Raw genomic sequence first — 12,969 nt, 5'->3', positions numbered from 1 at the left:
GTAGAGCCCAGAATTAGACCCCTATAAATATAGTCCTCTGATCTTTGACAAAGGAGCAAGAAAAAAATACAATGGAGCAAAGATAGTGTCTTCAACAAATGGTGCTGGAACAACTAGACATCAGCATGCAAAAAAAAAAAAAAGAATTTAGACAGACCTCATACCCTTTACAAAATTTAATCAAAATGCAAAACTAAATCTTCCAGAAGGTAACATGGGAGAAAACCTGTATGACCTTGGCTTGGGTGTGTTGATGGCTTTTTTAGATACAAAAGCAAAGATATTCATGAAAGAAATAAGTGATAAGCTAGACTTTATTGAAATTAAAATTTTATGTCCTGGCTGGGTAGCTCAGTTGTTTAGAGCTTTGTCTCAGTACGCCATGGTCATAGGTTTGATCCCTGATCAGGGCACATACAAGAATCAGCCAATGAATGCATAAATAGGTGGAGTAGCAAATTAATATTTTCCTCTCTCTTCCTCCCTCCTTCCCTCTCTCTCCCTTCCCCCTAAAAAGATAAAATTATTGTCCTGGCCTATGCTTTCTTTGCTCCCCTGTGCTCAGTTGTAATAGGGGAGTCTGGAAGGACACACAGCAGTCTCCCTCTCAGTTTAGGAGGGCCATCCTGAGTATAGGGCTGGCTCTTAAAGGTACGAGAGGACAATAAGAAAAATAAAAAAATAAAAAATAAAATTAAAGATGTCTGCTCTGCAAAATGCAATGATAAAAAGAATTAGAAAATGAGCCACAGACTAGGAGAAATATTTGCAAAAGACACATCTGATAAAGGACTATTCAAAATATCAAAGAACTCTTAAAGTTCAACAATAAAAAAAAGAAACACCTCAACTAAAAAAAGGCCAAGGACCTTAACAGACACCTCACCAAAGAAGATACAGGGATGTCAAATAAGAGTGTGAAAATGTGCTCCACATCTGTGTTGTCAGGAAAATGCAAATTAAAACAACAGGGAGATACCATTGCAGTCTTAAAATGGCCAGTGTCTGGAACACTGACAAATGCTGGTGAGGATGTGAAGCAACAAGAACTCTTATGCACTGGTGGTGGGAATGCAAAAATGCTACAACTACTTTGGAAGACAGTTGACTGGTTTCCTACAAACACTCTCATGATACAATCCAGCTATTCTGCTCCTTGGTGTTTACCCAAAGAAGTTGAAAACATGTTTATATAAAAATCTGCACAAAGATGTTTATAGCAGCTTTATGCATAGTTGCCAAAACTTGGAAGCAACCAAGATGTGTGCAGTAGGTGAATGGAGAAATAAAGTGCTGATAGATCCAGACAATGAAATAATATTCAGAGCAAAAAGAAATGAGCTATGAAGCTATGAAAAAAAACATGGAGGAAACTTAAATGCACATTACTAAGTGAATGAAGCCTATCTGGCAAGGCTTTATACTGTATGATTACAACAGTGTTACATCTTGGAAACAGCAAGACTATGGACACAATAAAAAGGTCAATGGTTGCTGGGCAAAGGGGAAGCTGAATGGGCAGAGTAGAGAGCATTTTGGAAGCAGTGAAAATATTCCGTATGATAGTACAGTGATGGGCACATTTGTCCAAATCTGTAAAACGTACAACAAGAGTAAACCCTGAAGTAAACTATGGACTCTGGGTGATTGTGCTGTGTCAGTGTAGGTTCATCCTTGGAAAAAAGTACCAATCTGGTGAGTGATGTTGATTATGTGGTGGCTATGCATGTGTGGGGGCTTATCATTTCCTAATCAAAATTGAATGTTTCGTTGATATGCGTAGCCTCTTGGAAGCTTAAAAATGCCAGTGGAAAATTAGGGCCTTGGTGTTCTGACTGTGATGCCAAGGGTCATTTTGTGGTAAAACAGAATGGTATCTACTTAAAAGACTATAATCTTATTTTGAAATGTAGTTTTCCAAACACTGCTGATGGCTTTTATAACTTTCTGCATATCCATCAGCATAAATTGCTGACATTTTCCTCTGATAGTACATTAAGTACTTTTAATCTTTTGCTCTGTTTGTGGTCCTAGGTTGGTTCATTCTGGCTCTGGATGTCGATCACCCTCACTTGGATCTGACCTCACATTCGCTACCAGGACAGGCTCTCGGCAGGGCATTGAGATGCATCTCTTCAGGGTGGAGACACATCGGGATCTGTCGACCTGGACCAGGGTACTTGTTCAGGGTTGCCACACTGCTGCTGAGCTGATCAAGGAAGTCTCTCTAGGTATAGACCCTGGCATTCATGTCTAATAGTAGTTCAATGGAACTGTTATACAGACAGTGAAAACTATTATTATGTGTGCCAGACTTAGAAGTGTTCTGAAATACAGCACTTTAAAGTGATCATGATGGGAAGAAACCTGCTTTCTTTGTTTCAATAGCAAAGTTTTTCAAAGCCTTGTACATGGCTCTGAACACATTCATAAAACCCTGTGTACAACATGGCAGTTTTACTGTTCATCATTTAAGGCTGTATGATAATGTAAGGGCTCATTTACCAAGTACTAGATACGTTGATCCTATAGTTAATATTTGGAATCTAAGATACAGATAGATACCCTTAAAATAAATGCATCTGGCAAACTTGTGGCTATAGGAAAATAAAGAATTTGGAATAGGAGTTTCTCTTCAAAAGTTTGAAAATGTGTGCCCAGTACCTACTGAACTAAGCTTCTGGAGTTCCGTTCCTCTCTTTCCATTCTTGAAGCGCCCTCTTGTGGCTAGTCTATATGAATTGGGGTATGGTTTCATATAGGTGTATTTGTGTGTGTTATGTCCCACATATATATATAAATATTTCCAGATTGCTTTCCATTTTAATAAGGACAGAGAACAGTTAAAAGTAACATATCACATTTTCTAATACAGTGTGAATTACTGTAAATATCTTGGCTATAAGTGGGTTTACTTTGCTCCTTTTATCTATATTTTTATTTTATAAATCTAGTTTTACAGAATTTATATAAAAAAAGAAAATGTTTCAAGAGCAGAATGTCTTGTGATTTATCTTTCTTTCTGTTGCCTTTTGAATGCGAGGGAGCTCCAAGGCTTTAGCACCACACGGGCAGCATTGCCGCGGGCCATCATTGAACATTGGCACAGGGAGAGTTTTTTAATGTTGTCAGTCTTCATCTGTTTAGGACCTGCTTGATATTTTTGGTCATGGCCACTGATGATTCAAACAGTGACACCAATGACTAGTAAGAACCCACTGTGGACTTTGATCAAAGCCACCACATCCACACTTTCTCCCCTGTCTTCTGCCTGTGTTCTCTGTGGAATGGTTGGTCACCGCATTAAGGGATGTGGGGCTCTGGTTTTCATCTTGATCACACTGTGCTTTCTGGGATGCACCAGTCCTCAGTGTGAAGTCTGCGATGGCACCTAAACTTCACATTGCAGGAAATCAGAATCTATCTAATCCCTGGCTCACAATTGTTTAAATATAGATGGCTTGAGGAGAAGGAGAATAAGGACCAGCTCGTTCTCTATATTGAATATTTTTATTTTATTTATTTTTTTAAAGATTTTATTTATTTATTTTTTAAGAGAAGGGAAGGGTAGGGAGAGAGAGTGAAACATTGATGTGCAAGAGAAACATCAGTTGGCTGCCTCTCACATGCCCCCTCCCATGGACCTGAACTGCAACCCAGGCATGTGTTCTGACCAGGAATCAAACTGGCGACCTTTTGGTTTGCAGGACAACATCCAACCCACTGAGCCACACTAGTCAGGGTGGTTCCTTATATTTTTAAATAAGCAAAAGAAATATTTTTTGGTAATTTTGAACTTTTTTGCTCTCACTCACAGCTGTATTTTAATATTACCTTGGTAATATTTTCATTTTCACAATTAGGTCAACTGATGTACTGTACCTATTAATCACTTACACTGTATTTAAAGCTGTGCCAGATATATTAAACTGGCTGAAGGTAAACAGCTTTGATGGAAGTCAGAGTTTCTGTAAAACATGTGTGTTTATGTTTATATGCACATATTCATGTGTGTTCATACTTAGTCCGTTATGTCTTGTTATGTGTGTGATTAGTGTGCACAGCCACATTTGCATGTATGCACACATACATACATAAGACAAGTGTGTCCTTCAGATACGTGTTACCATCTTCTGTTAAATTGTTGAGAGATTCAGAAAAGATCATTTAAGACAATAGCCCCAGCTGGGAAGCTCAGTTGGTTGCAGCATCGTCCCATACACCAAAGAGTTGTGGGTTTAATCCTGGTCCGTGTACATGCAGGAGGCAGCCAATTGATGTTTCTCTCTCTCCCCCGCCTCCTGCCCCCCTTCGTGTCTCTCTAAAAATCAATAAATATATCCCCAGGTGAGGATTTTAAAAAACTAAGATTTTGACACATATTCAGATACTTGCAGTCTAAAAAAGTTAGGTAGTTGACAAAAAAGAAATCACTTAAGCTCTGTTTTCTTTTTTCTTATGTATTTTGATTGTAGTTTATCCATTTTGAAAAATTTCAGTGACTACCTACAAGATTTGACTAGTGAATATAACACATGATCTTCATAATGTTTGTTTAGTTTTAAACATTCATTAGATTATAGTTATAGTAGAATTGATGAGTGATCCTTCTAGTATGTGAGGTCTTTTTCTTTTCAGCAAACGTGAACTTCAAGGTGACTAAGCAGAGAATGCACTTACCTCCCTCAGGCCCGTAAAACCATTTTCCATTTGCCACAGGAATTGAAAATATGAAAATACATATATATATATATAGTAGTTTGAACTTAATAAGTATGCTTTTAAAGGCTTAATTTCATCATACCAATTACCCAAGCTATTCAGGTTTTTAAATCATCCAAGAACTTTATGAAGATACTTTATATTTTGGGAACTTTGGTGATACAAAGACTAATAAGTCATAGGTGTAGGTAGGAGTTGCACTAATAAATAAATAAATGGGAGAAGGGTTTTCCAAAACAACTATAAAGGACACATGAATGAAACCAAGGGAGGATGAGATCAGGGGCGGGAAGTGGGTGGGGATGGCTGGGGTAGGAGGCAGTGGTGGGGAGAAAACGGAGACAACTGTACTTGAACACCAATAAAAAATAAAAATATGTAGAAAATCTGCAAGAGGAGAAGGAACATGTGTATTTAACAGTGTTTCTACTGTGGGCCTCTCTGAGGAAGGAAAGAGTTTGTTCTAACCATGTTGTTCTCAGTTTTGTAGAAATTCTCTTGAATCCCTCTTTATTCATCTACTCAGCAAATATTGACTGACTGTATTCACTGTGGTTTTACTGGCTTTACTAAAATAAATAAGATAGGCATAGCCCCTGCCTTTGAAGTAAGAAGGACAGAAACAGAAAGAGCAATATGGACATATCAGGGTTGTTACGAGTCATACCTGAGATACATGTTATCTAACTATAACACACAACCCTCTAAGGCACATTTTATTTCCTCCATGTTCAAGATGAAGGTACTATGGCTCAGACGTGAATTGTGGACTCCTGACTTCAAAACCAGTGACTGAAGCCCCTGCATTTACCCCTGTCAATGGCTCCTTCTTATGGCCAAATTAAACTCCTGGAGGATATATACATTATCAGTTTCTTTTAATTCATTAAATCAACAGTACTGAGTATTTTAGTATTTACAAAGCTCTGCTTGGTAATGAGACAAATAAAAATAAATAAACCTTACCTCATGCCTTTGATCAAGTAGCTCTAAGAAAGGAACATAGTGTCATGTTCTTCTTTGTAACCCCAGGTATAACTATCCTGTTGTTTACACATGATGGACTGGCTTTTCGCATGTGCAGTGAGGAGAATGGCAGCCCTGTCTCTCTCAGAGACAGCCCTGAGCAGTCAGACCAGGTTGAACCTGTGAAGCCTGCTCCCTTCTGGGTTGCTCTGATGCCCAGAGGACCCACCCAGTCCTGCAGCTGCTAAAGGGTTTTGCTGGAACATTGCAGTCCCCCAGAGCCCTTTTCCCAAGTAACTGGGCCCAGAACAGCAGAAACAGGATTTTCAGGATAGCATTTAAAAAAAATTTTTTTTTAGATTTTATTTATTTATCTTTAGAGGGGAAGGGAAGGAGAGAGGAAGAGAAATATCAATGTATGTGTCCCCTGCTGGGAACTGGCCTGCAACCCAGGCATGTGCCCTGATTGAGAATCGAAAAAAAATTTTTTTAAATTGATTTTAGAAAGAGAGAAAGCAGGAGGCATCAATTTGTTGTCCTACTTATTTATACATTCAAATGGGTTGCTTCTTGTATGTGCCGTGACCGGGCATCAGACCCGCAATCTTGGCAATCTGGACAATGTTCTAACCAACTGAGCTACTCGGCCAGGGCAGGATAGGATTTCTTTGACATCAGGGTCTTTGTCCTTCATGGTACAGTGCTAACCACCAGCACCGTCTCATTTAGAAAGACACAAAGTAGAAAACCTAAGTCGTGTTTACCAGTATTCATCTTGATGTAACATGAATAGATATATTACTAGCTAACAAGCTTTTTTCCCCTCTTCACTTTAAAATCTTTTTTTTTACCATTAATGGAGCTGCTTAGAAACTTATCTTTAATGTATGTCATTACACTCAACAATATCCTTGTGGTTTGAAAAAGCCAGTGTCCCTTCCACTTAGCAGATTGTGAAGCTGTAGCCAGAGCAGAAGGAAAATTAGGGTGGGTGGGGACAGTAAGTGTCACGGAAGCCAAAGGAAGAGTATTTCAAGGAGAGGAATGGCCAGCAGAGTTAAATGTACCAGTGGCCATGGCTTAGGGTGCAATTAACAGAAAATGCCCTCGCAAACTAGATGAAACATTAAAGAAATACATTGTTTTACATAAAAGAGAGAGAACCAGTGTAAAAGGAGGGTGGTGTTGTGTTTTCTCTTCCCAGTCATAGTTCTTTTCAACCTGAGCCAGTTTGGTTCATATGCACACCCTGGACCAATGCCAGTCACCAGGGGAAAGCCAGCCTGGCTGCCCTTGAAGGTGAGGTCACTCTTCCCTGAAACACATTAGGAAAAAGTAGAAACCTGAATAAAATGTGGGTTTAGCAGTAAAGGAAGAATGGAGAAATAGAAGCTGGGTAGACAGCCAACAATGAGTACTATGAGTATCAAGTAAGATGAGGGTTGAAGAAGCAGGTCGGATAGAGCAGCCTGGTGATACTTGGTGCCCTTGGGGAGGGACGCTTTGTGGTGTGATGGCGGGTTGCAGAGGGCTGAGGATGGAAGGGGAGGTGAAAGGTGGGCAAACTGTGTGGAGACAACTCTTTCAAGAAGTTTTGCTCTGCTTGTCCTGGCCTATGCTTTCTCTGCTCCCCTATGCTCAGTTGTAATAGGGGAGTCTGGAAGGACACACAGCAGTCTCCCTCTCAGTTTAGGAGGGCCGTCCTGAGTGTAGGGCTGGCTCTTAAAAGCACTAGAGGACAATAAGAAAAAGAAGTTTTACTCTGAAGAGGAGGAGAGAGGAGACTGGTAGAAAGAAGAAGGTGAGGAGTACAGGTATTTCTTTTAATCATGAAAGACTAGAACATTTGTAAAAGTTAATAGAGGGTTCTGGTTTAAAGGGAGATGTTGCAGATGGCAAGAGGAATAAGGAATAACTAGTCTTATTCAGTTTCTGAGAAGATGGGAGTGGACGGGATCCAAAGCACAGGTGGAGGGGTTGGCCTTAGCCTGGAAAAGGGACAGATGGGAGAGGGGAGAGGATGGGTGGAGCTGCGTGTCCCACCTTAGCTGTTGAAGGGGCATTGCTGAGTCGTTTGCGCTGTAGGCATCCCTGGCTTTTACGCCATCACTAGCTTCAAATGCAATTACAGGCTACTTTTATATTGTTCGAATTTTTTAAGTTATGCCTTACTTGTATGATCAGAAAACCTTTTCTTTTTTCTTTTTTTTTGCTTAAGAAGTCAGTCTCCTACAACAAAAACATCTCTGTAAAGAATTTTACAATATAATATTACTGAATTGTAGAATATGTGAGTTATATATATCAAGATAGCTATTACTAAAAGAATAAATGAGTTTAATAACTGAAACCTTAGAAGTAAGGTTTTCAAGTGCAGTTATTCATGATGCAGGGAAAGTCTCATCAGAGAACTTTGTTTAGAATGATTGAGCTTAGATGAGTATATATGGTAAACTCAAGATACCTGGTTTTATGTGGTTGGTCTGCGCCTATGCCTGCTCCCCTCCCATCCGTCACCCATCCCTGATCACCAACTGTCCTCAACCCCTGCCCCGTATTGTGGGTGGGTATTGAAGCAGGTGTCAGGGATGAGGTGAATGTTAAGCAAGAGATGAGAATGTCAGTTTTGTGTATTACTTGGTAATAAAATTTATCCCAAACCCTGAAAGCTTATTATTTTAATTTTTAGGTGAGTTAAAAGGTTATCATTAACTAATTTTGGTGTACACATCCAAAAGAGTTGCCATTGTTGTTATAGTTTTTATTATGATTTAAGACTGAACTGAAATAGCAGCTCTAGTAAGGCTTTTCCAGTTCCCCAGAGTTAATCTCCTCCCCTCTCCTCTATCCTCTCACAGTGTTTTGTCCATCTTTCTGTTACAGTACTTACTTCGTTCTACTGTATCCACATTTCCTTTTCTTTCTCCCTCTTGTCTGAACAGAAACCCTCTTTTAGCCCTGGCTGGTGTAGCTCAGTGGGTTGAGCTCAGGCCTGTAAACCGAAGGATCGCGGTTCGATTCCCAGTCAGGGCACGTGCCTGGACCGCAGGCCAGTTCCCAGCGGGGGACGCATGAGAGGCAACCATACATTGATATTTCTCTCCCTCTCTCCTTCCCTTCCCTTCTAAAGATAAATGAATAAAATCTTTAAAACTAACTAAATAAATAAATAAATAAAGTTTAAAAAAGAAAAAAAAGAAACCCTCTTTTACTCAGCTCTGTATCTCCCAGCACCTAACACAATGTCTGGCACGTACTAAGTGCTCAAAACGGTCCAGTATAGATTGCTTGTGATTGTCCATCTGTCTTCCCTGCTGCCCTGTGAGAACAGAGAATCTAAAAATATGTGAATAAATGAAATAATGAATAAACAGGCCAAGGAAGGAAGACAATTCACCATTCCACCAGATAGTTACTCTTCATGCATATTTTCTAATTATTCTGGGTCCAGGCTCATGAAGTTTCCTCTCTTATCTTCAGCCCTGCCTGCCATCAACCCACGTTGTACCCTACAAGAGGAACACAAAGCCCTCACTGCCAAGTGCTGAATGTTCATCTCCCTTCATTGATTAACCTTTAATGCTGTAGTTTTCTTCTCTTTTAAGCTTTAGTATCTGACATCCTGTGATAGTCCCTAATTGTTTCTGTTGTGTGTCTTTTTATATTTCTGATCACAACTTTATAAAGCAAAATCAGTATATTAAATTTTTCACTGCCTTACCTATAAATCAAGGTGAGTAATAGATTTATAGCCATCTGAAAGAATTTTAGTTGAATCAAGACATCAGGATGGTTATACTAAGTCACCTGGATCAGTTCAGAGTTTTGCTACTATTTACTCCCAGATCCTGCCCTATCGGAATAGGACTGTTTGTCACAGGTGTCTGCCCCACACTTGCACACATACATGTGCATGTGTGCACACGCTCCCTCCACCTCCTCTCACTAAATCAGAGTTAGAGGCTTATTTATGTTTGGTTCATTACTCCTGAGACCTTCTAAGGGTGAGGTGTGTCAGGTACTTAATGAACATTGCCTTGGCTGTTTTATGGCCAATTCATACTCATTCAGAATTGTCTGGCGTTTATACGTTTTAAACTAAAACTCAATTCTAAACCTAAACATATTCAACATGACCTTTACTCCTTTTCAATGTAGAGGTAATAATCATAAACAATAATCAAGGTTTATCCAGAAAAAGTCCAACCATTAATATAATGAGAACAGTTTGTGCAACATTGGTGTAAGCTGGCAGCCAAAGAGAATGAACTAGAATGCGCATGGGTGAACAATGACAACTTCACTGTTCACTCAGTCCTAGTGGCAGTAGATGCCCTCCCACCCCAAGTGAGCCTGTGTATTGTGTGACCACCGCATTCAAAATGACTGAGCAAGTAGAGCAACGAATTTGCATCAGATTTTGCATTAAGCTTGAATATTCCTCTGTGGAAAAGACTTGAATGATTCAGAAGGCTGCAGCTATGGGCAACCGGTGATTGGCAGCTTCATCACAAGAATGCGCCTGCTGATGCATTACATCATCTCATGCAGCTTTCTGGTGAAACATCAAATCACCCAGATGATTCAGCCCCTCTGCAACCCAGATTTGGCTACAACTTCGGGCTTTTCCCCAAACTAGTTACCTTTGAAAGGGAAGAGATTTCAGACCATTGATGAGATTCACGAAAATATGATGGGGCAGTTGATGGTGTTTGGGAGAACAGTGTGAGGTCCCAAGATGCCTACTTTGAAGGGAACTGGGATGTTATTGTCCTATGTACAATGTTTCTTGTACCTTGTATCTTCAACAAATGTCTATACTCATATGGCGTGGCTGGATACTTTCTGGACACCTCGGATATACATTTTAAAAGTAACATACAGACACTAACGTTTGCCTTGCTTTCTTTACCTCCTGAGGGGGGGAGCAGTCCCAAACACAACACTTTAAGAAATCTCTTGCATGACCAGCTTGTTGAGGAGTTAATGGCTTGCCTTTGCTAGTCATGATTGCGGATCTTGGCCCACTGGTGACGAACATGCAGGCAGGAAGACTCGCCCACCTGCACTGCACCCTCTCCAGCCAGGGCTGCGAGGACTTGGGCAGGTCCTTGTTCTTTGAGCTTTTCTTTCCCGGACCAGAACTGACCCCTCTCTCTTCAAACCTCAACACCCTGGGTATTGATCAAGTAAAATCCTCTTGAAAACTGTACCCTGGTTGCCATGATTGGAATCTGTCTTTTCTCTCTCCAAACCCCTCAGCCATTCATTTGGAGGTACTGCATTGGCTTATTTCTACAACGAGTTAATTTTATCTGTGCTCCTCCCCAAGGTAACACTAGTTACATGAAGGTAACTAATATCCAGTCCGTTGTCCAAAACTCGCCTGAGTGCTGAGAGTGGACACTGCCAATATTTATGATGTTACTCATTTTCCTTATTTCTTCTACACACCAGCTGCCTTGACCAATTGAATGCTTTTGCATGCCCAGTGAAAGAATCAGTTTGAGTGTGAGCACTTGCTCCCTTGGAAGCTACTTTTTCTGCGTAAAGTGACTATGCGGGCTGTGTTAATTCCCACGTCTCAGAGGGCCTCTCACGTGTAGACCCTGTATAACAAAGCACCGTTCCAATTGTTAATAAAGACATTTGCTAGTCTGATGATCAGAGTTTTTTGTCCTCTCAATTCAAAAGTATCCTCTGAATTTAATCTCTGATAGGACCAACAGTACAACTTTTGCTAACTATAGCCTTTATCTTTGATAAACATTATATTTACCTTTTTCCCAAATGCCAACCAAACCATGTTACTGCTCCTGAAAGGCAGAGATGCCTTTCTCTGCCTTCTCCTTTGGTGGTTCCTTCTTGCCCAGTTGAAACTTTTTCCGTGTTCCTCACTGCCTGTCAAGTTGGATCTATTCTTTAGGGCCTGTCTGAAGTCCCATCTCCTCCAGGAAACCTTTCCTTGACTCTGACCTTATTCGGTGTAGTGTTTGGTCATGTCCTATACGTTATAGTTTGCCCAGTTAGGGGTTTCATGTTTATGTCTATTCATTTATGAGGTCCTGGACAGCAGAGACTGTGTGTCTTACTTCTCCAGTACCATGCACAGGCCACTGCCAGCACCAGTGTTCAGTCAATAGTCATTGAACTGAATCAGATCAGATGTCAAGGAGAGTTATGGTAATTTCCTCCTTATCTCAATCAAGATGTTGACTTGAGTGACCAGAGCGAAACTTACTTTAGAAGGTTCCCTATAGGTTAGTTATCACACATCCTTAAGAAAACATTCTGTTTTCTCTTTTGAAGTCAGAAGGATCCTTTTCCACTTAATAATCAAAGTAGGAACTTGATTAATGTTTTTGCTTATCTTCACTAGGCTGCACGTTAAATGGCCAAGAGGCAAGACTCACTGTCCACTATGAAAATGGGTTCACCATCTCCAGGGAAAACGGAGCTCCTGGCAGCGTGCTGTACCGCTACCCCTTTGAACGCCTGAGGATGTCTGCCGATGACGGCATCCGGAACCTGTACCTGGACTTCGGCGGTCCCGAGGGGGAGCTGGTAAGAGGCATCTGAGAAACGTGTTTATCCGAATAGGTGTTCTCTGTCTCACTTATTGCTTCTTTCCCTCTCGTATGGAAATATGATGGACTGGTATTCCATTTTTTTCTGGAAAACTGTCCTTGGTGCAGTGGGTTTGGGCTCTTCGTTTTTTTTTTTTTTTTTCTTTTCCCCAAATTAGGAAATCATTTCCTTTTTTCAAAAGTTTTGTTTGAATCTAGTGATAGAGTAACTTGGTTGCTACAGAAATTCTGTTGATAAGAAAAAAGATGTAGAGATATGTCCATACAACCATCATTTTCTTTTTGTACCTTCTTATCCCTTAAAGGGAATGTCAACAGAATTCATGATTTCCCTTTAGAGAACTAGAAAAGTGTATCAAATATACTTCAGAAATCATAAATTATGATAAGGGAATAAAATAATGCGTTTTCTTTTTTAAATCATTATCAAGCCAGTAGTTCAGGTCTTGTATGTGAAATCTTATGTCCATTGAAACCATCACAATATGTGTGAATTTGAAAACAATCTTGACAAATAGATCTTAGAGATAACGTAGTTCAACCAACAGATGAGAAAACTGGCTAGATATCTTATTTTAAATGATGAACCTTAGAGAGACTAGACTATGGATAGGCCATTGACGAGGGCTTTTCAAAAGCCTGAAGCAACCCTGACCAGTGTGGCTCAGTTGAGTGGGCATTGTCCCACAAAATG

At 40.2% G+C, this 12,969-nt stretch overlaps 1 protein-coding gene and 2 non-coding genes across 3 annotated transcripts in view; all 3 read left to right on the top strand.

Moving 5' to 3' along the window:
• SNTB2 (syntrophin beta 2) overlaps window positions 1–12,969 on the top strand; it is an 85,697-nt gene that overhangs the window by 69,965 nt on the left and 2,763 nt on the right. The window contains exons 5-6 of the mRNA XM_037041400.1: window positions 2,035–2,231; window positions 12,068–12,252. Of these exons, the coding sequence (XP_036897295.1) occupies window positions 2,035–2,231; window positions 12,068–12,252 (382 nt within the window). The remainder of the gene's footprint in view (window positions 1–2,034; window positions 2,232–12,067; window positions 12,253–12,969) is intronic.
• Window positions 527–666, top strand: LOC118983992 (small Cajal body-specific RNA 11). Its single transcript, XR_005065844.1, has one exon.
• On the top strand, window positions 7,292–7,431 carry LOC118983990 (small Cajal body-specific RNA 11). The gene has a single exon (XR_005065843.1).

This window comes from Sturnira hondurensis, unplaced genomic scaffold, assembly GCF_014824575.4.
Source record: "Sturnira hondurensis isolate 20B ecotype Veracruz unplaced genomic scaffold, ASM1482457v3 Scaffold0003090, whole genome shotgun sequence".
NCBI lineage: Eukaryota > Metazoa > Chordata > Mammalia > Chiroptera > Phyllostomidae > Sturnira > Sturnira hondurensis.
This window is presented reverse-complemented; position numbering and strand designations above follow the sequence as displayed.